This window comes from Ascidiella aspersa, chromosome 8 (assembly GCF_963924565.1).
Source record: "Ascidiella aspersa chromosome 8, kaAscAspe10.2, whole genome shotgun sequence".
Taxonomy (NCBI): Eukaryota; Metazoa; Chordata; class Ascidiacea; order Phlebobranchia; family Ascidiidae; genus Ascidiella; species Ascidiella aspersa.
The window spans coordinates 918246-942252 of NC_139454.1; the positions used below are offsets into that span (position 1 = coordinate 918246).

Consider the following 24007-nt stretch of genomic DNA (forward strand, 5'->3'; position numbering starts at 1 on the left):
TTATTAACATTGTTTTGTATTGAATTCATTCGAATTAAGGCCTTCGCGTGTTTTAATAAATTCCTGTACGTGTACACTGATAAAGACTTCAGTATCGGATCGGATCCATTAGTTTTCATGGTAGCAGAGGATGGTTACAGGAAACCAGTTGTAAACACGAAAGATGGCAACAAGTGCAAAGAGATTTCCACCAAAGTTTAAAGACGACTTGACTTATTCTGCATGGAAGAACAAGGTACAAATGTGGCAGCTTGTCACGGGAGTCGTCAAGAAAGAACAAGCAATTATTGTTCTACTGGAGGGCCTGGAGGGCAACTCGAAAGCGGAAAAGGCTGTTTCGCAATTAACTCGCGAGGAACTACACGCAGAGAGTGGAATGTCAACGTTGATTGGAAAACTCGATGCAGCGTTCAAGACGGAATCTGTAGATGATGCGTACTCTACATACACGAAGTTTACAAGGTTTGATAAAAGTACTGATATAACGATGATTGACTACATTCTAGAGTTTGAACATTTATCGCATAAGATGACGTTTCACGAGATGGAATTGCCAGATACAATTCTTTCTTTTAAACTGTTGGATGGCGCAAATTTAACTTCTAAAGAACGACAATTGGCTTTGACATTTGCAAGTGATCTTAGGTTTGAATCCATGAAGTCTGCTCTAAAACGCATATTTACTGAAAGCCCAATGTCTAATAAACTGTCACAATATATTGACGTCAAAGAAGAATCTTACGTAGCCAGTAATCCAAGACATCGAAAAGGTTTTGATAAAAGAAAGTTCAATCCTATCGATAAGTTTGGGAAAATATCTAGATGTGTCATATGTGATTCTAAAATGCATTGGGCGGCAAAATGTCCTCACAAAAGTTGAAATACGTCTATTTCTTCTAATGATGTTTCAGACGATGAAGTCAACATTGTGCTATTTTCAAGTGTTACCAACAGTTGCGTAGCTGAAACCTACAAGTCGGCAGTTATAGACACTGCTTGTTCGAAAACTGTCTGTGGTGAACGGTGGCTGCGAAATTATTTATTCAATTTACATTCCAAGTATAAACGTGACGTTAAAATCACTCCTTCGCGTACGGTTTTTAAGTTTGGTGACGGAAAGAAAGTCATTTCCAAATCCCAAGCCCTAATTCCTGCTTGTGTTGGTGGAAAATTGTGCAGCATTGACGTTTCTGTCGTCAAGAACGACTTGCCCCTGTTGCTTAGCAGGTCGTCACTCCAGAAAGCAGGTGCTGTACTTGATCTTGCTCGTGGTCGAGCAACAATGTTCAACAAAGACGTTGAACTGTTTGTGTCGTCTAGTGGTCACTACTGTGTTGGTGTTTTTCCGAGGAGGCACAAACATGGCGACAACCACTTCCATGGTCGGAAGAAATCGAAAAGCCCTGGCAATTTGGCCAGATCGTCGTGCCCAGTAAGAGTGGCTCCTAAGGTCAGCGAACCTAGTAAAAAGTACACTAAACGAGTTGTGCGTGTAATCAGTAAAATCACAGATGCAGCGCAGTACGAAGACTGTGGTGAATGTCCACATCTCGCCAATGATAAGCGGAATCGATATTACTTCAACGCGTGTAAAGAATGCAAGAAGGTAAAAGGAACTATATCCAATGGTTGGATGCTTCGTCCAGATGATAAGTACGGTGGTCGTCGAGCGACAGATGAGTTCGTCAACATATCATCGGGTTCTTACTTTTCGTCCTGTCAACTTGAGGTTGATCGGTTGCTGTGATGGTATACGAGGGAGCCAAGGTGCATTGCTGTACTGACGGCCCTATTGTGCGTGTCACATCAACGCAGTAAATTAGTTGGGTGTTGGGACGGACTGTTATGTTTCTATTCTTGCGTTTGCTATACATTGCCGAGTGTTCGTTAATCTTTCTATTCGTTGCGATTCACTTTTTTAAGAAAAAAAAATAACAGTGAGTTTGTTAAGATTAACAGTGAGCTTGCTAAACCGCATGTTTATTTAAGTACTTTATGACCGATTTAATTGTGTAATCATTCTATGACTTGCGGTCAAAGGTCACTGAGCACATGGTGCCTTGACATTGTAGTTGTCCTTACGGCAGTTGGTGTTACTACCTTGACGCGGTAGGAGCTCATTTTGTTAGTTACTTGTAAGTGTTTGGCGATGATGTTTAACTTACTGATTCTGTTTCTGTTTTATTAACATTGTTTTGTATTGAATTCATTCGAATTAAGGCCTTCGCGTGTTTTAATAAATTCCTGTACGTGTACACTGATAAAGACTTCAGTATCGGATCGGATCCATTAGTTTTCAACAACCATCGAATCTTTCCCCGGCATCTTGCCAACGCACTGGCCCCGCGGTCGCCGATGGGATTGTTTCTCACACTAAGAAGCTCCATCTGCGAACAATTACAACTTGAGGTAAACAACAAACTTACGCTTGTGAATGTTGACAACAAATAAAAACTCATAATAGCTTGTTTGAAATCTAGACACTTTACATTTTATTCCGATAAGAATATACCAAATGACGTCATTGCTATGGTCAAACAAGCAAAACAAATGGAAAAATATAATTTTTTCAGGGTTAAAATTTGCTTTAGCCCTGAGAAGTTTAGCTACCGTCAGTTGTTAATAACCTAAAGGTAAAATCACTGCGATGACCGCGAATCATGGCTGAAATTACAATATTAAATTGGTTTATATGAAAAAAGGCACTCATACCACCCACGTATGAGCTGGGATTCGTAATTTTTAGACTTTAATACTGAGAATAATAGTATAGGACGGCTTACACTTCCTGCACATTAAGTTATATTAATTGACAATATGTCAGTGTATTTCGCCACTAATTGTGTTCACCGCTGTATGAGGAAGAATATATAAAACAAACCAACAGAAACGAAATATTTATCGCAATGATAAGACTAACGACAGCCTCTTCATAATTCCACTATTTTATCTTTATACATCTGCTCTCTTATGTAATCCCAGGTCGCGATTGAAATAGAAACAACCTTAGCCCAGACATTTTATCAACGCTGCTGAAAAGGCATTTATTGGACTTCAATAAAAAGCTAAAATATTATTTTTTTATAATTTGATTTAATTTTTGTAGTTTTGAATTCAACGTTATGGTTACTCAGGGAAGGATTAAAAAAATATAAAGTTAGGTTTAAATTAGTTTTGGTGGCGATCAACTTTTATCCAGCCCTGATGATTAGCCACGTTTTGCGGGAATTCCTTGCGTCATATTTACACACAATAATGAATAATATTAATTCTAAATATATATATATACATATACCGCTTGTGGACGCGTCCTATAAACCTCGATGGTGATTGGATGAGGCAACTTACTGGATGCTCCCTGCGTGCGATTGCTTCACTCAGTTCTCCAACTTCATCGATTCCACAGTCTTCCAACAACAGCTTGTTCACCTTGTGCACAATTGTTGCCAGGCAACCAGCACCACGTGACCCGATCTTGTTTTCACCCAGGTCCAACCAATCCATCTGCATAAACACAAGGAGGTTTAGACAACAGAAATAAACAAGGGGCAACAAATCCATCTGCATAAACACAAGGAGGTTTAGACAACAGAAATAAACAAGGGGCAACAAATTTATCTGAATAAACACAAGGAGGTTTAGACAACAGAAATAAACAAGGGGCAACAAATTTATCTGCATAAACACAAGGAGGTTTAGACAACAGAAATAAACAAGGGGCAACAAATTTATCTGCATAAACACAAGGAGGTTTAGACAACAGAAATAAACAAGGGGCAACAAATCCATCTGCATAAACACAAGGAGGTTTGGACAACAGAAATAAACAAGGGGCAACAAATCCATCTGCATAAACACAAGGAGGTTTAGACAACAGAAATAAACAAGGGGCAACAAATTTATCTGAATAAACACAAGGAGGTTTAGACAACAGAAATAAACAAGGGGCAACAAATTTATCTGCATAAACACAAGGAGGTTTAGACAACAGAAATAAACAAGGGGCAACAAATTTATCTGCATAAACACAAGGAGGTTTAGACAACAGAAATAAACAAGGGGCAACAAATCCATCTGCATAAACACAAGGAGGTTTGGACAACAGAAATAAACAAGGGGCAACAAATCCATCTGCATAAACACAAGGAGGTTTAGACAACAGAAATAAACAAGGGGCAACAAATCCATCTGAATAAACACAAGGAGGTTTAGACAACAGAAATAAACAAGGGGCAACAAATTTATCTGCATAAACACAAGGAGGTTTAGACAACAGAAATAAACAAGGGTCAACAAATCCATCTGCATAAACACAAGGAGGTTTAGACAACAGAAATAAACAAGGGGCAACAAATTTATCTGCATAAACACAAGGAGGTTTAGACAACAGAAATAAACAAGGGGCAACAAATTTATCTGCATAAACACAAGGAGGTTTAGACAACAGAAATAAACAAGGGGCAACAAATTTATCTGCATAAACACAAGGAGGTTTAGACAACAGAAATAAACAAGGGCCAACAAATCCATCTGCATAAACACAAGGAGGTTTAGACAACAGAAATAAACAAGGGCCAACAAATCCATCTGCATAAACACAAGGAGGTTTAGACAACAAAAATAAACAAGGGGCAACACATTTATCTGCATAAACACAAGGAGGTTTAGACAACAGAAATAAACAAGGGCCAACAAATCCATCTGCATAAACACAAGGAGGTTTAGACAACAAAAATAAACAAGGGGCAACACATTTATCTGCATAAACACAAGGAGGTTTAGACAACAGAAATAAACAAGGGCCAACAAATTTATCTGCATAAACACAAGGAGGTTTAGACAACAGAAATAAACAAGGGGCAACAAATTTATCTGCATAAACACAAGGAGGTTTAGACAACAGAAATAAACAAGGGGCAACAAATCCATCTGCATAAACACAAGGAGGTTTAGACAACAGAAATAAACAAGGGGCAACAAATTTATCTGCATAAACACATGGAGGTTTAGACAACAGAAATAAACAAGGGGCAACAAATTTATCTGCATAAACACAAGGAGGTTTAGACAACAGAAATAAACAAGGGGCAACAAATTTATCTGCATAAACACAAGGAGGTTTAAACAACAGAAATAAACAAGGTGCAACAATATTGCTTTCTGGTATTCTTTCACTTTTTAATTTGTTGCTCAAATCCTTGTTAATTGTTTGTGTTGTTGAAAACAGCAACATTCCAAAATATGGGCCAGGGCATTTTAACCAAGAAAAAAATAATAGAACAAATATTGAAAAATATTTAAAAAATACTGAATTGTAAACAAATTGTGCATTTGTATAAAATAAACATGATGCTGCGTCGTTCAACAACATTTAACTAAAAATATGAAACTGTAAATTGTGGTTTGGGTGGTTAACTATCCGCAGCCCCAGGGAACTTTATCACTCTATTCGTCCCTGGTCTGACAGAGGGCGACCATTGCATGGAAATGTCAGGTTGGGCAATCAAGAGGTTCGAGCCTTGCTTTGTGAACTCACGGGATGTTGTCGTTGTTCGATGCTGCTCGCCAACACCAGGAGATGGTCGGATGTGAGTCCGCATTCCATGAGAACAAGCCTCTCGATGTAGGGGATGCACCCGGATAGCAGCTTCACCCCAGCTTCATCCAGATTGTTGAGGCTCAAATCAAGATACTCAATCTACATGCAACAAAGTAGATGAAGTTATACCAGTTGGTTGTCTGGGGTGACTGTATGTTACGTCACAGTACAAAAGTATTAGTGGTATTACACTAACTTCAGCAATAATTCCAACCTTAAGCCAAAATCTAAACCCAAACAGAGGCAAACAGTCCGGTGCCAAAACGCGAGGGTGCCTAAACAGTGATCAACCTTCGTCCTAGAGTTTGACATTTTATTTTGACCTTTAGATCTAAATCCGAATAATTTGTGACTTTTCCAACAAGTTCAGGTCTCATTCTGTAACAGATATTACTGTATTTGGTATTATTATGCCGTTGGTCGTAAAATAATGCTGTTACAGATAATTATGCTTTCTATAGTGTTGCTTAGTAAGTCTTATTGTGGGTTTCACTTCTATAGGATGAGTGTCGATAATATCACACAATATTACTACACTTTGTTAAAACTCACGGGATGTTGTCGTTGTTCGATGCTGCTCGCCAACACCAGGAGATGGTCGGATGTGAGTCCGCATTCCATGAGTACAAGCCTCTCGATGTAGGGGATGCACCCGGATAGCAGCTTCACCCCAGCTTCATCCAGATTGTTGTAGCTCAAATCTAGAACCTCAATCTACATGCAACAAAGTAGATGAAGTTGTACCAGTTGGTTGTCTGGGGTTACTGTATGTTACGTCACAGTACGAAAAGACGTATTGGTATTACACCAACTTCAGCAATAATTCCAACCTTAAGCCAAAATCTAAACCCAAACAGAGGCAAACAGTCCGGTGCCAAAACGCGAGGGTGCCTAAACAGTGATCAACCTTCGTCCTAGAGTTTGACATTTTATTTTGACCTTTAGATCTAAATCCGAATAATTTGTGACTTTTCCAACAAGTTCAGGTCTCATTCTGTAACAGATATTACTGTATTTGGTATTATTATGTTGTTGGTCGTAAAATAATGCTGTTACAGATAATTCTGCTTTCTATAGTGTTGCTTAGTAAGTCTTATTGTGTGTTTCACTTGTATAGGATGAGTGTCGATAATATCACACAATATTACTACACTTTGTTAAAACTCACGGTATGTTGTCGTTGTTCGATGCTGCTCGCCAACACCAGAAGATGGTCGGATGTGAGTCCGCATCGCCTGAGATAAAGCCTCTTGATGTAGGGGATGCACCCGGATAGCAGCTTCACCCCAGCTTCATCCAGATTGTTGGCGCTCAAATCAAGAAGCTCAATCTACATGCAACAAAGTAGATGAAATTGTACCAGTTGGTTGTGTTGGGTGACTGTATGTTACGTCATATTAAGCAAGTGACGTAACTGGAATTACAGGTTTCACATATCAACATTGACCTGCATCTAATCTAATAGTGAATGGCTTGGTGTTTACCATGTTAATACTTTTGTGTTTTTTTTTATTAATTTAGAAAGAAATTATTTACTCTCAAATAATTCATGCTCTGTCATAACACACGCAGCTTATAAATTCAATTATTATGTGTGATATATGTATTAGTACCGGTTGTGTTTTCCTTTGCAAGTTTTCGCAGATAAGTTTGATGTCGTCGACAGAAAGTTTGCTGCGTATGATCGCCAATTCTTGGATCTGTGGAACCATCGGTGCTAGAATTGCAATGCTGGTGGTGGCCTCATCTACGTGGAACTTGCGAATCTGAAATATGGTCAAATGATAGATTAGACTTCCTAGGTGCGCTAAACTCATCTAGATATTGAACAACCTGATCAGTGGCGTATCCGACAATTAATAACAATCAATCAAGCGGTCTCTGTAATTCATTGGTCCCGCTGCCTCTTCGACAAACTATACACGAGTCCATTTTGAATACTTTTTGAGTATTTTAACTACGTAAGTGCGAAAAATGTTCGCGCTTCGCGCGAATGTTCTTTCTACGTCTGTTTTTTTACGTTTTAATGCTGTCTTTAGAATTTCATCATCGCTTTACCACCGTTGCTCCGTGGAAGGCTTTCAAGTGCGTCGCGGACAAACGGAAAACGTGTTCAAACATTGGACATTTATTTTTTAAAGCTTTTATTATTATATTTTCGGCAATGTAATAAAAACTTGTAAGAAATTGAAAAGAAATGCAGTTATCCCCACCAAAAAAATCGAGCTCGCTTCGCTCGCCAGGTGTGCCCTCAATTAAAAAGGTTAAACACTTTCAAATAGATTAACTATTGAAGTGGAATCAAATAACACGGGGGAGAAACAATCTCCGTTGAGTATTGCAGGTGGCGAAAGACGTGCTTGTAATTTATCGTAGTCCCGTACATGGATCTACCAAAATCAATCACATATATTTCACGGTCTTGTTTTCGTTTTTCTCCTGAACACTAAGCGGTTTCTCAGCTGGCATCTGGCAGGATTGTCGACGACGCACGTGTGCGTTTTGCGTCTAAAAGTTTGGTTTTGCTGGACGTTAATTGGCTGTTTCTGATATTACTTATGATGTAATTACAATCGCTATTTTATGACGTCATTACCGTCAGACAAAAAACGGGGAATTACCTAAGTTGAAAAATCGGGACCCCCTTTTTGGATTTCTGGATACGCCCCTGGACCTGATTAATGACCCCCCTCCCCCCTTCCAGTAATGCAACACAAACTATTCGCGGATTTAATATTTGTCTTGCCATCGCACCATAGTCCACCATTATACGCCATTTAACCTACAGCCGCCACCTCCCCAATTCAATCAAACACGCACACTTTGTAGCTGTATAGGACAGGGGTTAGCAAACGATTTTTCAGGGCCGGATAATTTGTTAAGGGGACGGATAATTGTTAAAGCTTGTGATCCCTGGCCGGATAACTGTAAGATTTACGTTTGCAGGCCGATTTATTTTTGTTTCGCACCAAAATGACTTGATTATTACACTGGTCAACAAATTTTCACTTTTTTTTCCAATCGAAATAAAATATCGTCAAATCAGGGGCGTATCCAGAAATCCAAAATGGGGGGGTTACGAATTTTCAACTCTGACGTTAATGACGTTATAATATAGCGACGGATATGACGTCATAAAATAGCGATCGTAATGACGTCTTATGCCTTCCATGGCGCAACGGTAAAGAAGCGCTGATCTATTTGAAAGACACCGTCAAAAGGCAAACAAACCGGACGCAGAAGATCATTCGCGCTAAGCGAGAAAATGTTTTGGCACTTACTAGTTAAGTGGCCAAAGAGTATTGAGAGGTGGTAGGCGGATCCGGCCCCCAGGCAGTAGGTTGCCGACCCCTGTCTACACCGACATCTGATATTAACGCGGACAGCAAACAGCAGGAAACATACTCGACGTTTTTAGCGAGAAAAAGGTGGAGACAGCTTGATTTATTGTTGCTGATTGTCGAACACACACTTGCTAATCAGCCAACCCGAACGAATAACAAAAGCCAAAAGAAAAAAACTATCTGGCGTTTACGGTTGACCGAACAAGAAAAGAAAAACGGCGTTTTGCGGTTGATTTTAATTTCGCATTGTCTTAAGACGCGTGACCTAATTACATTTAAAATATTGCCGCTTAGAACGGTGAGTAAAACCCTGACAAAAACGTACAAAAAACGAAAATGTCACTTACAAAAAAAAGGGGGGGGGGGGGGGGGGGGGGGGTCCGAACCACCAACCTTTACAATAAAGCCTCAAGCCAGGATAAACTTGAATAAAACTAAATAATAATTAAAATTAAATTATATTTAAGTAGCTTTATCTAGCACTGAAAAGCAAAATACATCAAAAAGTTAAGCAGTGTAACTAACATATGACCGACAAAATACAATATTATATACTTTATATATTTATTAAATAACCAACCGTGTGTTGTGTTTCAGCAACGGTCTCGATAAGAATCTTCAATCCATCCCCGATGAACTTGGCTCGTTCCAAGTAAGCTCCAACATTGATGGTGATTGGATGGTCGGTGGCGCGAAGCACGTGACAGAGACTTGCCACGTGGTTGGGAAGAATCGTGCGCGAAAGCAAAACCATGTCCGGGAAAACTTCCACCACTGATCTTGTGATGTCATCAAGCATAGACTCGTAGGCGAGACTGCACAGCGTGAACAACCTCTTGTCGTCTGGACGAGCGTTGAACTCATTGTATTTTACAAGAGCCTCAACACCAAATTCAAACAATGAAGCGAGTGAAACTGGGAAATCCTTCACAGATGTTTGAGCGAAATCTTTGGTCATGGAAACAAGCAGATCCTTGAGCAAGCCTCTCTTGGTGGAAACATCAGCTGAAGAGATTGAAAACAGCGCGTTTAGCTTGCTTTGGAGTTTCGGATTGAGCAGACCGAAGAGAAATTGAAGACACATTTCCCAATCGACACTTTTTAAGTTTTCCAGTAGGTCTTTAAACCGTTCCATGGGGGTGCCAAACATAATCTTAAGTGCTGCAAAGAACTCTTGCAGGAGCTTGTGATTGAACAAAACTGTTCTGTCGCCTTCCAAGATTTTAAGGCTGATATCACTGGACTGACCTTGAACTTTGAGAAAATCCCCTAAACCATTTGTTTCAAGTCCAACGTTGGTGAAATCTTGTGCTTCAAAGGTGACTTTCTTGTTAAGCATTCCATACAAAGCTAAATCAGAGAGCTTGCGGAGGACACTTGGGTGATTCTTGAAGTGATCCGAGTGAATGTAGTGGTTCAGAAACGATGTGAACACATCAGTAGTAGTAAATGCACCACCATCCAATCCATGCTTTAGAATGTATTTTGGAATTGCTTTGGCAAATAATGGGATGAAGCTTAATGCATTGGCTGCTGGATTTTGGTTGAGAACCTCTTTCACTTTTTTGTAATTCTCCTGACTTTTGCAAATTTCCTTGAAAAGCAAATCCTGTGAATTTTCGCCAAGACCAAGTACCTCAAGTGGGAAGTGTGACTTGCAGTCTGGGTTCAACTGGAGATATGCTTCCGGTCGTGTAATAAGATACTTGAAAGCATTGCCAAGAATGTCAGACCGCAAAAGGTTTTGGAGAATGACTTCTGGTTTTGCTCTTTCGTACAAACCAATGACTGGTGCTTTCATCGTAAGATTGAAACCTGTTTCATCCACTGAATCCATGATGATCAACACATTATTTGATTTGGAGATTCTTTCCAGAATTTTATTATCTGTTTCCAAATGATATTTCCAGTTTGAGTTGAATAGCTTTATCAGGAACTCAAAAACATTCATTTCTTTGCTGTTGTCTAACGATGGCAGGTTTACATAGAAAATGTAGCCAGATTCAGGTTGAGTATCACAACCATATTGCAGAATTTGTAACCCTAAGGTGGTTTTGCCATAACCAGCTCCTCCAAAAATAACTATAAAGTTGCCATATTTTGCAATGAAATTAGTTTTCGCTGCCTGGTCGCTGAACTTAGATTCTGCTTCTTTGATTGCATTTTCATTTGCAGCCTGACAGAATTCATACACCTCAAAAAAAGTAAGATTTTTCTCATTTCCTCTATAGAGCAACATTGCGTTAAAACCTTCTTCTTCGACGTTCTTCCTGTTAATGACCAGGAGTTTAACCAAGATTGTTTCTTGAGATTTGACTTTGATGTTGGCCTCTTTTTTCTGGTTCGCTCGCAAAGCTGCATCTGAGAATTAAAAAAACTCGACTAAAGTGAAGAACTTTAACTGGAATCAAAACTTGAACTACAGAAACATGTCAATCAAACTGAACTTTAGCCTTACACAACCAAGCAGATGTCTGCAAAGTCACAACTTTAAGAAACAACAAAATAAGGAAACGCAGCTATGGTGACAATTACTAACAACATTAAGCAGCATTTAAAACCACTGGTCCAGTTTACAAAAATGAAACAAAAAGGTCTTTTACCTTTTTCAAAGCTTTATATTTTTATTAATCATTTCTTTTCCAGAAAGTTTGTGTTACAACAACTTAGAAGACACCTCTACATAGAACAACTAAAAACTAACTCCAAGGAAAGTTTGACATTTGTACCACGCCGATAGACTATAGACCTTTACACTTGCTTAAAATAACAAACAAACTTTTGCGGTGAAACCATTTAAAGAAATTTTGATTTTCCAAAGACATGAATAACTGACAGTATTTGGATTTAAAAGCCTGAGAGTTTTACTTTCCAGTTACCGGTTAACCTGATAACACAATTATCGTTTTCGGTTCGCTTTAACACCTTTCACCTCGTTTTCGCCAAATTTGCTGTTGGTAAATGTTTTCCTTTTCTAGAATGCAGGTTTATATTATGCGGATAACCGGTTAGGTTAAAGTACAAATACCCAGATATATCTGTTATCCAAATACTTAAAGCTCCTAATATCTGAACAAACCCCACTTGAACCCTAGCCGACAAATTGGGGCTTGTAATGGTTTAATGAGCTGAACAAAAGTTTAAAATAAAACAAAGGAAGAAAAAGTTTAAATCTGAGTCAACATACAATGTTAATATCACATTTCAAACATGATTTGAGAGATGACAGAAAAGAGACTGCAATTCTATAAAGCAGGGATCAGCAACCTGTAGACTGACAAATGCAAATCATCCGGCCTATCTTTTTCAAAACTGGGCCAAGGGTCATACATCACATTTAACGGCTATTATGAAATCCTACAAACAATTCATCCAAATAACTTCTCCACTCTGGACGACCACAACAATGCAATGAACACATTGATATCACGTGACTAGATTGCCCGGAGGCTTCAGAACCACTTTAACACAAAAAATAACTGTTAGAACTGTGTCAGAACTGTTGCATCCTGATATGTCACCAAACTAACCAGTGAAACAATACACAAGTTGGTATGCACTGTCCAAAATACAAAGACGCATATTTACATAACAACATAAGAATATAAAAATTTCATGTAATTTGAGTGTTTGTGGAATATTTAGAAAAAATAAATGTTCATAAAGCAAACGCCAAGAAATAAATAAAAATACAATGGTGGCAATATATTGTTGGTGCTCAGTGGCATGGTGGGGTTGGTAGCTGGACATACTATATATAAGAAAACTGATAACATTAAGACATTTGCCTATTACTTTGCCATGTATGAATGACAATTGTCAAGCTACAAAATTGTTTTTATAGAAAGTGTGTCGTGATTTTTTAGTGTGTCACAAACATTAGAGACCCACTGCATTAAAGCCTCAATTCTCATAACTGGTCACAAATCAAACACAGAAGTTGATTTGATACAGAAATATATTACAATTGAATGTGACGGATATTTATTTCGGTGACAAAGCGAAAATTTGGGGTTCAACGAAAGATTTCGTAATAATATTGTTGGACTCGGCAGTTAACAAAGGTTAAGAAGAACTGCTTAAGGGGTGTTTTACTAACACAGGTGTAAATCATTTCCAAGGTGTAAAATTAGCGTATGATTTTTTTCTAAGTTTGTAATAAGTATTAATATTGCACTATTGCTTCCCCTGCTAAAAACAATTAACAAAGAAAAACCTTTCCACCATGCTACTCTGCGACCAGCCATATCAAGAATAAGGAAGACATTATAATTGCATAAATAAATGATATTAGTACGAGAAGTAAATGATACTAGGAAAGCAAAATATTTCAGTACAACTTACAACAAAATACAACAATTTATGAAAAAATGTGTGCAACTATACAGCAATAACGAAAACCATAAAATATCACAATTGAAGCAATTTAAAAGAGTTGGTAAGATATACAGTAAGGTTTTTTTTAATATTTAAAAAAATTGTTTAGTAACACGGTGGACAAATTGGATAAAGAATGACATTTTAAGCAAGTGTTTTACACAATGCTAAAATCTAACAGATTGGAAATAGCAACATCAGTGATAAGCAGCCAATGCCGTAAATGTACAATAAGAATAATAAAAGGTAATACAAGTGAAAGAATACGTTTGTGGTCGCCACTCAAATTACACAAAATATTTCATAATATCTTCTATTAAGCAAAACAACAGCTTTAGTTAAATTGCTTGCTTACAAGTTACAACGACCGAATAACATCACAATGGGGTGTCAATAATAAGAATATGACTTTTATCATTTATTTTTAAAGGAGAAAGTTTTTAAACTACGTCAGATCCAGCTCGTTAGCATAAAAATATAAATTAAACCAAGTTTTATATTCGGAAGTGGCTATTTACCAGTACAACAAAGAAGCTAAACCGATATATAAACATTAACGGAGTTCATTTTATTGGACCGCGAGCTATTTTAAATAGTTTAGAATTATTCTGTAGTTGTGGGCCGCGTAATAGCCGTACATTCATTGCACTTTATTTTAAAAGTTGGTGTGGCTAAAAAACATTGCCTACTGTCTAAGCGTGGCTCTGGCCCGCGTGCCAAATGTGGCCCTGAGAGTGCCTCTCAGTTAAACTTTATTTTTTGCCAACTTTAACAATATGTAAACGTACAAGTTTTCGCGCTTCGCTCGTACATTTTTCCTTTTCTAGTATGTTTTACATTACGTTATGGCAGTGTTTTCGGCATCAAGGCGCCGTGTAATATTTCACCTTTTCCTGGTGTCCACAGCCTAACGCTGTGTGGACTTAGACTACCTGCAAAATGCAATTTCTACCAAAATATAACTAGTTAATGTAATTTTCGATTCATGTAATATGGCTATTGTATCGTGAGTAACATTTTTGCGTTTCGTGCGAACTTTCTATGTGATTACGGGTGCCGCCATTCAACTCTTGAGGTGATATATGTTATCTTTTATGCATTTAAGGTAAACGTTTTGCCAACTGAAACCAAATAGACGCAATGGTTTTTTTTTGCGTTTCGCTTGGTAAACTTAGTTTAGTTGCATAGTACTACACCGAGGACAACACGTCTCCTAAATTACCACTAATACCTAATGTTATTAGTACCGTCTAAATCGGAATAAGGCCTAAATCCGGCGGAATAAGACCTAAAAGGGCAAAATCACGTCTAAACAATACTTTAACCAACCCCAAACCCCAAACCCCACCCCTAAACCCCACCCCTAAGTACATCGCTAACTCCCCTAATAATTTCAACTCTTTCAACCCGTTTTCTAACCCCACCCATTACCCAACAATAACCCCAAACAGGAACAAAAGTCCAGTCAGACTAGAGCAGCGATGTCTAACTTCAGAATGGGCCGCAAATTGCCACTTTAGAAATTTCGATGTGCCGCAAAACCTCTTAAATTAAAGGGGTGACGTCATAAGTTACGACATATCGTGACGTCATAAAACAATTTAACTTATAAACACCCGCTCTTCAAGAGTGAACTCGTGCGCAAATATTCAAGTAATAGCGACCTTATTTTTTTTTTTTATTATGGCAGAGCGCAACAATTTGAGTTTTTACATGTTTGGGCTGATACATTTCCTTAAAACGGTCCGCAAAAACACACATTTAGAAAAACACACATCTTGCTTAGCAATGGATGTTGAAATGCGACATTAGACTCGATTATAGTCTCAGAAAAAATATAAGATTGGGCTATCATCAAAAACTGCGCTTTTTAAATGTTTTGATGATAGTCGAAACAATTAGTTTTAATAAAGGCTACTGAAAGTTAGAATAAGTGGGTGGGCCGCACGTAAATATTAGGCTCCAGGTCGGACATCCCTGGTCTAGGGCGTCCAAATGTATTCACCAAACGGCCGATAGCCACTGATCGTCCCACCTTCTTTTTTTGGCCGTTCAGGCCTTATTCTGAAGAATTTAGGCCTTATTGTGATGAATTTAGGACTAAATTCCAAAATTTAGGCCTTGTTTCGACAAATTTAAGCCTTATTGCGACAGATTTAGGTCTTTTTCAGACGATTTTAATCTTATGCTGTACTGGATATTATTGCGTATTTGGCTGTATTTTGTCGTTGTGACTTATGACTTTACATTGCAATTATACTATATCCATTTTCGAATCCTTTTATGTGCCATATGCGTCACGCATCCTTTTAATTGAAGTTTTGCCAACTTAAAACAAATAAATCAACTTTTTTCAAAATACGCGCAATTAAGATGGATTTTAGCTTCGTATTTGCGCACGAGTTCGTTCGAGTAAAACAAGTGTTGTTTCTAAGAACTATTGTTTTGTGACGTCATTCTAATGCCTCCAACTCAAAACAAATATCCTCGATCCGCTGCTGTTTTTGTAGTGGTTTATAGAAACACCATTTGTTTTCGAACGAACTTACGCGCAAATATAAAGGCAAAAGGGTGGCGCGAAACAAATTGGGTTTATTTGTTTAAATTGTCAAAACTTTAGTTAAAAGGAGACGTGACGCATATGAATTCAAATATTGAAAATAATGGCATTTATAGTATAATTAAACATAAATTGGACTGCAAAATCATGAGTCAAACGAAGCAAGAAACTAGAATATCGCCTTTGGGCGTATATTAGCGTATAAAATACTGATTTTCCCCAAACCCCACCCCTAAGTACATTGCTAACTCCCGTCATAATTTCAACACTAACCCATTTTCTAACCCCACACATTACCGTACCCACCAATATATCCAAACAGGACCAAACATTTGTGCCAAACAGCGGTGCCCTGACAGCATATAGATTAAAGCAGCGTTTAAGTGACTCGATAAGACCTAAACATGTCGAAATAAGTCCAAAATTAATCGGATTAAGACTTAAATGGACAAAATAACGTTTTCAGTCTTAAAGGCTGGATTCCCTTTAAAGATATGCAACTATAAACCTATATAATAAAAAAAATTGCAGGCAATTTAAGAGAAATACCGGTAGACCTAAAAAACTTCGCGCTCGCTTCGCTCGTAAGGTGCGCCGCCACGTGTTCATACGTCTCTAACGTGCGCCCTTAAGTAAATAAGGTTAAGAAACACTGGATTAAAGTAAAACTGATAGAAGAACATAAAAATCCGCACATTTGACGTCACAAGTAGCGTCACAGTTCAAGTAATTTAACAAAACGAACGTGTTCTTCTCTAACAGAAATCACACGTATTATGCAAATAAACCACATTTATCACGCGAAACGCAAAAAATTGCGCCTATTGGTTTCAGTTGGAGGAACATGGCCACATTTGGCGCGCGGATCTGAACCAGGCTGAGACACTATAATTCTCAGCCCAATACACTTTTAAAATGAAGTGCAATGAGTGCACGGCTATCACGCGGCCCACAATCACATGATAACACTAAAATACATTTAAAAGTAACTCGCGGCCCACTAAAATGGCTCTGCGGCCAACATTTGGGTCGCGGTCCACAGTTTGCCGACCACTGCTTTAAAGGATCAAGGTATGTTTTACCATTTTTGCGTTCGACGCATTTGCAAAATATTTGAAAAAATTATTTAGAACACAAAATAAACGTGAAACCCTAAAATTACTTGCCACATATAAGCTTAATGAGGCTACTAGAGAGGTATGTAAGAAGCTTGTTTTTTATACTTATAAAATTAAAAAGGACATTTGCATAATTATCCAAACCAGAACCGTATTTTTGTAAGATTTTAAGATGACCTCGAACTGAACCGAATATTATGAGTAGCCTTAACCAAACGCAAACACATACCGGTACTTATAGTTTAAAAAGTCAAGTTATAGACTACCATGTTTAGGTTCGACAACATTCGCAAAATATTTCAAATAAAAATTTGACTAACATTAAATTAACATTAAGCCATAAAAAAAAATAATAATTGGCCACTATATAGAGAGATTTTAAAATGAAATCTTGTTATTTTTATACTCAAGTGAAACGGTTCGACTCCTTGGTGTTAATTAATTAATATGTAGTGTTTTTCATTTCTGCGTTATTTTTGCGGCGCTTAAATGTCAGAGAACCCTTATTTCGCTTTTAAACTATCGCTTAATTATGCTGAAATGTTTTGACGAGTTTCGGTTCAAACTTAGGCAAGGGAGTGACGCAAGTTTGCAAAGTGTCTGGTGGGCCCAAGGCAAAAACACTTTACTGATATCTAGTTCTAAAAGATTATTAAGAACAAATATGTTGAACTTACCTTTTTCTTCAACCAGTTGTTCAAGCCAGGCGATGTTAGAACCTAAACGTTTGCAACAAAAAGCACAAAATAAAACCAAACAATAGTGATTGTGTGATGTTAAATGGATTTAAAAAAATTAGCATTTTGGATAAGGCCATTTTTAAGACCTGTTTGTTCCCCACAAGTCCTTATTCTAATATGCTAAAGTATTGATGATTATTTGGATTAGTTCATAAACCGACTGGCCGCCATTCTGTTCGTATAGCATGGGGCCGAAAATAAATGAGAATAAGCTTAATATGCGAGTCTACATCGAGTGGTCTCGCAATCCTCCAAATAGAAAGAGAGTTACTTTATCCCAGACAGATAGACGAACCCAAGCATAGCGCAGTACGTGTTGTAACTTTAAGGTCGAAGGAAAATTGTAACGAATTCACAGTTGACAGAAGTTTCAGTAAGTTTGACCAATGATACTATAATAATTATACTATAATGGTATTATAGTATCATTATTTCGACTGATATATGGAATCGCAGTTATTTTTCCAGTGACAGCTAGGGTTAGATTATCCGGATAACGGTTAACCGGTTAACCGCAGTTTTTTTTTTCTATCTGATATCCGGATATAATTCTGCCGGTTAACCGGCTAAAAGAGTATCGTTGCTAATGCGTTTTACACTTTTTAGTAAGTTTGAACATTCTTTGTTACGTAGAGCAGTGGTTCTCAACCAGGGGTCCGCAGCAGAAATCACATTAAAATAAACGTGTTATAAAGTAATTTGGTGTTGTCTGTTAATTTATTCAACATAAGGTACAGCGCAGATATACTGAATTATTGAAAAGAACTATAAACGCAGATATTCCACCATAAAAATGTAAGGGGTCCGCGGCCATTTGAAAGCATCAAAAAGGGGCCACGGGTACAAAAAGGTTGAGAACCACTGACGTAGAGGCTGACTCCCGCTGAGCGCAATTAAACCTTTGTTCACACTTCTATTGTCTTATACTTTCAACTACGGTACTCGTAAAATGCACGAGTGAAATTTACTATCACGTCACAAAGAAAGCATAATGAATGATTCTTTTAATAGAAGACTGCATTCTCATGGCAAGGTAAAGTCTGGTAGTGTCAGTTGAAGAGCTTTTGCGTGATTTTTCTGGTACTGCGCGTGTACGAAGATCTACAATAAAACTGTGTAATGATTTTACAATTAATTTTTCATGCAAACCTCGTGAAATCGATTGTCTCACTTAGCAGTTATTATCCGGTTAACAGGTTAGATAAATTCCAAATATACGGATATATCCGTTATCCGGATAGTAAAAATTATCCATATCCGAACTAACCCTAGTGACAGCCTAGCCGAGAACGATTTGGCGCCGGGAATGCGCATTTGTCTTGATTGCTGGATCCTTTAAATCATTTGTGTCAAGGGTCGGCAACCTTTTTTGCACTGCGGACCGGTTTAAAACTGATTTTTTTCGCGGACTGGCCTTGAAAAAATAACAATTGTTTACCAAAGGAGTCTATTACAACGTTTTTGATGCGAACTTTAGATACATTAAGTAGGGTGAGATGTGGGACCAGCCAACATGATTTTATTCTTGGCACTATAAGGTGAGCACGCTTGAACATAAAAAACATAATATTTTGACCCTTTTTTCGATATATTGTAAGAATAAGAAGATTTTGTATTGAAAACACATTTTTGGATTCTGTGAATGTGCTATGAAACTCATGGTCACAGCACATTGGTTTGTTTTAAACTTCTTGAATGCTTGATACTATAATTGTGATTTTTATGATACCAATCAACCATTGAGTAAATTCAAACGAAAGCTGATGTGTTTTGAATATTAAAAAACATTTCATTGTTTTTGAATTTGTCATGGCTTTTTTGTAGCTTTTTACGTAGCCTACGGTTTGGGATTATATCAAAACTTTAATCAGGCAACCTTGCTACGGACCGGTAGCCAACTCCTCCGGTACCGGTCCGCGGACCGGCGTTTGCCCACCACTGATTTTGGTATAGAGGGGACATTTTAACACAATAAGCTGCAAACAGCAAATTGACGACCAGCGTCTGTGCTGATATGCAATACTGTTGCTACTTCCGCACGAAAATAAACAAATGTAAAGGATACGTGACGCAATAGAAACATAACAGAGATTCGTTCAATCTAACTGCATTTATCTACTATATAAATGAAAAAGTTTGTTGGCCGGTTGGTCGACCGTCGACACTTGTTTGCCGCTCGGTCGCTGGCAGACAGACAGACCGCACGTCATCGTCGCCTTACAAAAGAAGCGGCGTCACACCGATCGCCACGAACAAAAGGTCAAATCGCGCTCGCTTCTCCACGGCGCGCGCACTACCACGCAATGCGAGCAATGGCTGCTACAACTTAAGGTTTTACGTTTGTGAGTGGTTCTCTATCGATATACGTCAGTGGTTTTCGTTACGTAACAGATGTTTGACGTGCTTAGCCGTTGGGTATTAGTCGTTTCATTTCAAATGAACACACAATATTGCAATTTGGCTGCAAACTATTGTTTTTACAGAATGTAAAATTTTATAGTTTGCGAAGACGAACAATTGTATGTTTCCTAGTCACGCAGATAAAAGCGATAATTTATAAAACGCCATCCGATTAAATGCGGCTTCCACACAGGCAAAGTGTCTGACTCCAATTGTGGGGCAGCATTTAGTTAACCATTCCAGGCACAATCATCAAACAAATAGTCAAGGGACGACCAGCACCCACATAGACTGTATATTAGTTAACGATTAGGGGATTTAAAATGTTTTATTTAGGGAACAATAAAATGTTACAAATTTACACACTGTCTTCCCACTATTTAGCACTCTAGCCAGGATATTACGCTGTCCGTAACATTACGTTTTAGTAACATGACAAATTACCTTTTTAAATCATCGGTAATAACACGCCGATCAAGCAAAGAACGTAGAGTACAACATAATATGTAATAGTTTTTAAGAGACCACAGCTTGATGGAATCTTACATTTTGTTTAACTCAAACTCGGGAATGATTCGGGGAATACGAATTTGTTATGGACACACCGCTTTTCCAATATGTAGGGCCTAATATTGTTGCCGCTTTCACGAGGGACGCGTCCTACTTTGTGGAAACTATTTACCCGACCAATGTTATACACAACACGGAACATTTCTTTCGGTTACATGTTAAATTACACATTCATTTACACTTACAAGGAAATGGTACACCATACAAAATCAGGGCATTGCAGCAATGCACGTAATATATCACCTATCGCAAAAAAGCTGAAACCTTTGCGATAAGCGTATGTCGCGCTTATTGTAAAAAGTTTTAACCTGGGCAACACCGGGTATTTTGTCTAGTTGGATATAAGCAAAAAAATACTTTTTAGGATTAGTAAGTTTACACTTCACAACATGGTATAGTTTGCATTGAATGCTTTTAAATTAATCAATTCCCCAAAACGGGCAAACGTTCTCTTAACAGAAAAAAGGTTGTGGCGAAAAACTTTTGAATTTACAATATAGCTTTGAAGCCATGGCCTGGTAACCCATATCTACCCCTAGACATTCTGTCTGACGTCACTCAGAATTCTGTCTGGCGTCAAAACTGCAATCCAGCTGATATACCCGCTGAAGTAAACTTAATGTGAACCAATCTAATCAGTCACTTCCAAAAAAATATTCAAGAAAGAAAATTTTCTCACCTCGTGCAGTGACGTCATCTGCTTCTACAACGTTGCCAGGGTTACCGAAGTAGGCGTCACCCGCGACCATGTTTTGAACGTTGTACTCGTTACGCACTTCTGTCACTTCTGTGACGTTACGCACTTCTGTGACGTTACGCACTTCTGTCACTTCTGTGACGTTGATATTTTGCGTCACTTCTGTGACGTTGGTATTTTGCGTCACTTCTGTGACGTTGGTATTTTGCGTAACTTCTGTCAGGTGAACTTCTCCACCAGCGAAAACTGTTGCGTTGTTCTGTTTACATGAAAAAGTTAAGTTGGCATCAATGTAAAGCAATATGACCGAAACTTAAATAACACCAAAGTCCTAATAAGACACAGTCTGAAATAAGGTAGGCCTGCCATATGTCACCTTTTAGAAGGGTTTGCCCTCTTTTTTTGAAAAGTGAATGGTCCTCCGAGGACGCCCAAAAATGCCGAAATGTATTTTTCGAATTTCGAGTTAGTTGGTTATACTTATAACAAGACTTTAAGGCGAGATTGTATTTATTTCCAAAAAAATACTGTAGCAATGAAACATGCTGAATTACTGGTTTAAAAAAGGTTTTCCAACAAATTGCCATACTAGCCCCAGAGTGGAAACTTTGGATTTTGCGCGGCTGTAACAACATTTCGCCCAAATTTGCGCGGTTGTAATAACGTTATTTGTAAAATTTGCACGGTTGGAAATGGAGTACTATAGTGAAAACCGTTAGCGCGACGAACGTTTTTCGTGGCTGACCACATTTTACGTTGATTTTGCATGAAATGCGCGGCTATGACCGCGGCCTCAGTTTTACTGTATGGTAGGCTATGTTCTTATTTCTTACAGAAGCTTGTCTAGTTAGTCTATAGCAGTGATTTTCAAAGTTTTTTTCGAATTCCTCTTATACAAGCCCAAATGCTATTAATTCCTCCCCAGAAAAAAACATGAGGTACTGTACCTTTATTATTTATTACTACGATGTAATTTTGATGCCCTAATCGTCTGAAAGTTGAGTTTGTTTGAACGTATTACGCAGGTATAGATCTAATATAGGGCTACCATATTTTCAGCACCCAAAAAGAGGACATTTTTGCCGGCAAGTAAAACGAAAGTAGAATTGTTACGTTTGAGTTTGATGATGTTTTACGGTTTTTGGACGTTTCGAATAACTCTTTATTCATTTTCAACTTAGTAAGAAGGCACAGATTCCACTTGGTGTCGACTATTATTAACGTAAACTATACAAATAACACGTCACAATCCCGATGCTAGTACAGATCAAGCATATATCCGCTATTTGTGTTATTATTTGAGGTGGAGGGTTGGCAGGGCAATTTGTTGGAAAAAAATCTTTCTAAACCAGTAATTCAGCATGTTTCATGGCTACAGTAACGTCTCGCCAAAAAGTTTTGTTAAAGGAATAAGCAACCAACTCCTGGTGCGATAAAAGAGGACATTTGGGCATTTTTGCGCGTCCTCGGAGGACCATTCACTTTTATTGAGAAAAGTGGACAAAACCTCCTAAAAGGTAACATATGGTATGCCTATAGAGAAAAGATCATTTGCGTAAAGCGCGAAAAATTTTCGCTCTGAGGCCTAACTGTGAAGAGAGAATGGACTTAGATTATGGGTCTGATAGACTTTTTACAACACAATCATTACAGTTAATAAGCTATTTATTATTTATTGCATTTAACCGATAACAACTTTTTTTATCTATTTTTCCTTCCCTATTCCCCCCTGGAACAAATTTCCTCCCCAAATTTTAAAATTTCTCCCTAAGGGAGCCAAGTGGCTCACTTTTGAGAACCACTGGTCAATATCAGGGGCGTGCAACCTGCGGCCCGCGCAACCAAAATATGTGGCCCGCGGCGTGCTAATACACATATTGCAAGATAAAAGGTTGCACGCTCCTGGTCTATAGCATTGAGGTAATTCGATGATACTTTGTGTAAACAATTTTATGATTTCGTAAAAAATAATAATTTCTTATTAGCAAAATTAAGGAAACCGCAAAGTAATCATGGGCTGAATCTGAAAAATAAATTTGATTTATTGTTTTTGTAACTTTTGCCTGTAACTACCATGGAAAGATGAAGCATCAGCAAACTCAAACGTAAGAATTCTACTAGTTTTACTTCCTGGCAAGAATGCTGAAAACATTGTAGCCCTAGAATAAGGTTAAATTAGGATTACTAGGTAATAGATGGAACAAGGTCTTGAAACGGAATAAGAACTAAACCCTTGATATTATTGGTTTGTAAACCTCACTTTATGTTTTCGTAAAGTTGTCACAAAACATTTAAAGTTGCTCACCAAGGTAATATCTTGAACATTTTCAACCATCTCATCTTGGGCTTCGGCTGCTTCGGCCATTTTCACTCGCACAAGTTGAACTTTACACAAAACTGCTAAACAAGGCTTGGTATGTTCATGTAAAGCTTAACATGTCACACTGTAACGTCACGAAATGTCATATGTGAGTTGTAATGTGACAAATAAATCCACAAGTTTAACTTTACACAAAGCTGTTCCAACAAGGCTTGGTTTGTTAATTGTAAAGTAAGATAGCAAAGATACAATAAACAAAGCCAAGGCAAAACGGAATTATTG

At 38.0% G+C, this 24007-nt stretch overlaps 1 protein-coding gene across 1 annotated transcript; it reads right to left on the reverse strand.

Moving 5' to 3' along the window:
* Positions 1-2658: 2658 nt before the first annotated feature.
* Positions 2659-23770, reverse strand: LOC146134775 (NACHT, LRR and PYD domains-containing protein 3-like). Its single transcript, XM_083395632.1, has 9 exons — positions 23711-23770; positions 21388-21664; positions 9524-11304; positions 7213-7365; positions 6768-6929; positions 6152-6313; positions 5537-5698; positions 3349-3504; positions 2659-2664 (listed from the first exon to the last, which is right to left on the reverse strand). The coding sequence occupies exons 1-9, from the start codon at positions 23768-23770 to the stop codon at positions 2659-2661; spliced, it is 2919 nt and encodes a 972-aa protein (XP_083251758.1).
* Between the last annotated feature and the right edge of the window lie 237 nt (positions 23771-24007).

Coding starts and splice junctions, on each gene's coding strand:
- LOC146134775 (XM_083395632.1), bottom strand. CDS start 23,770: ATGGCCGAAGCAGCCGAAGCCCAAGATGAGATGGTTGAAAATGTTCAA. Junction 7,366..9,523: donor TTGCTGAAACACAACACACG/GTTGGTTATTTA, acceptor ACCATATTTCAG/ATTCGCAAGTTCCACGTAGA. Junction 6,930..7,212: donor TGCAAAGGAAAACACAACCG/GTACTAATACAT, acceptor TGTTGCATGTAG/ATTGAGCTTCTTGATTTGAG.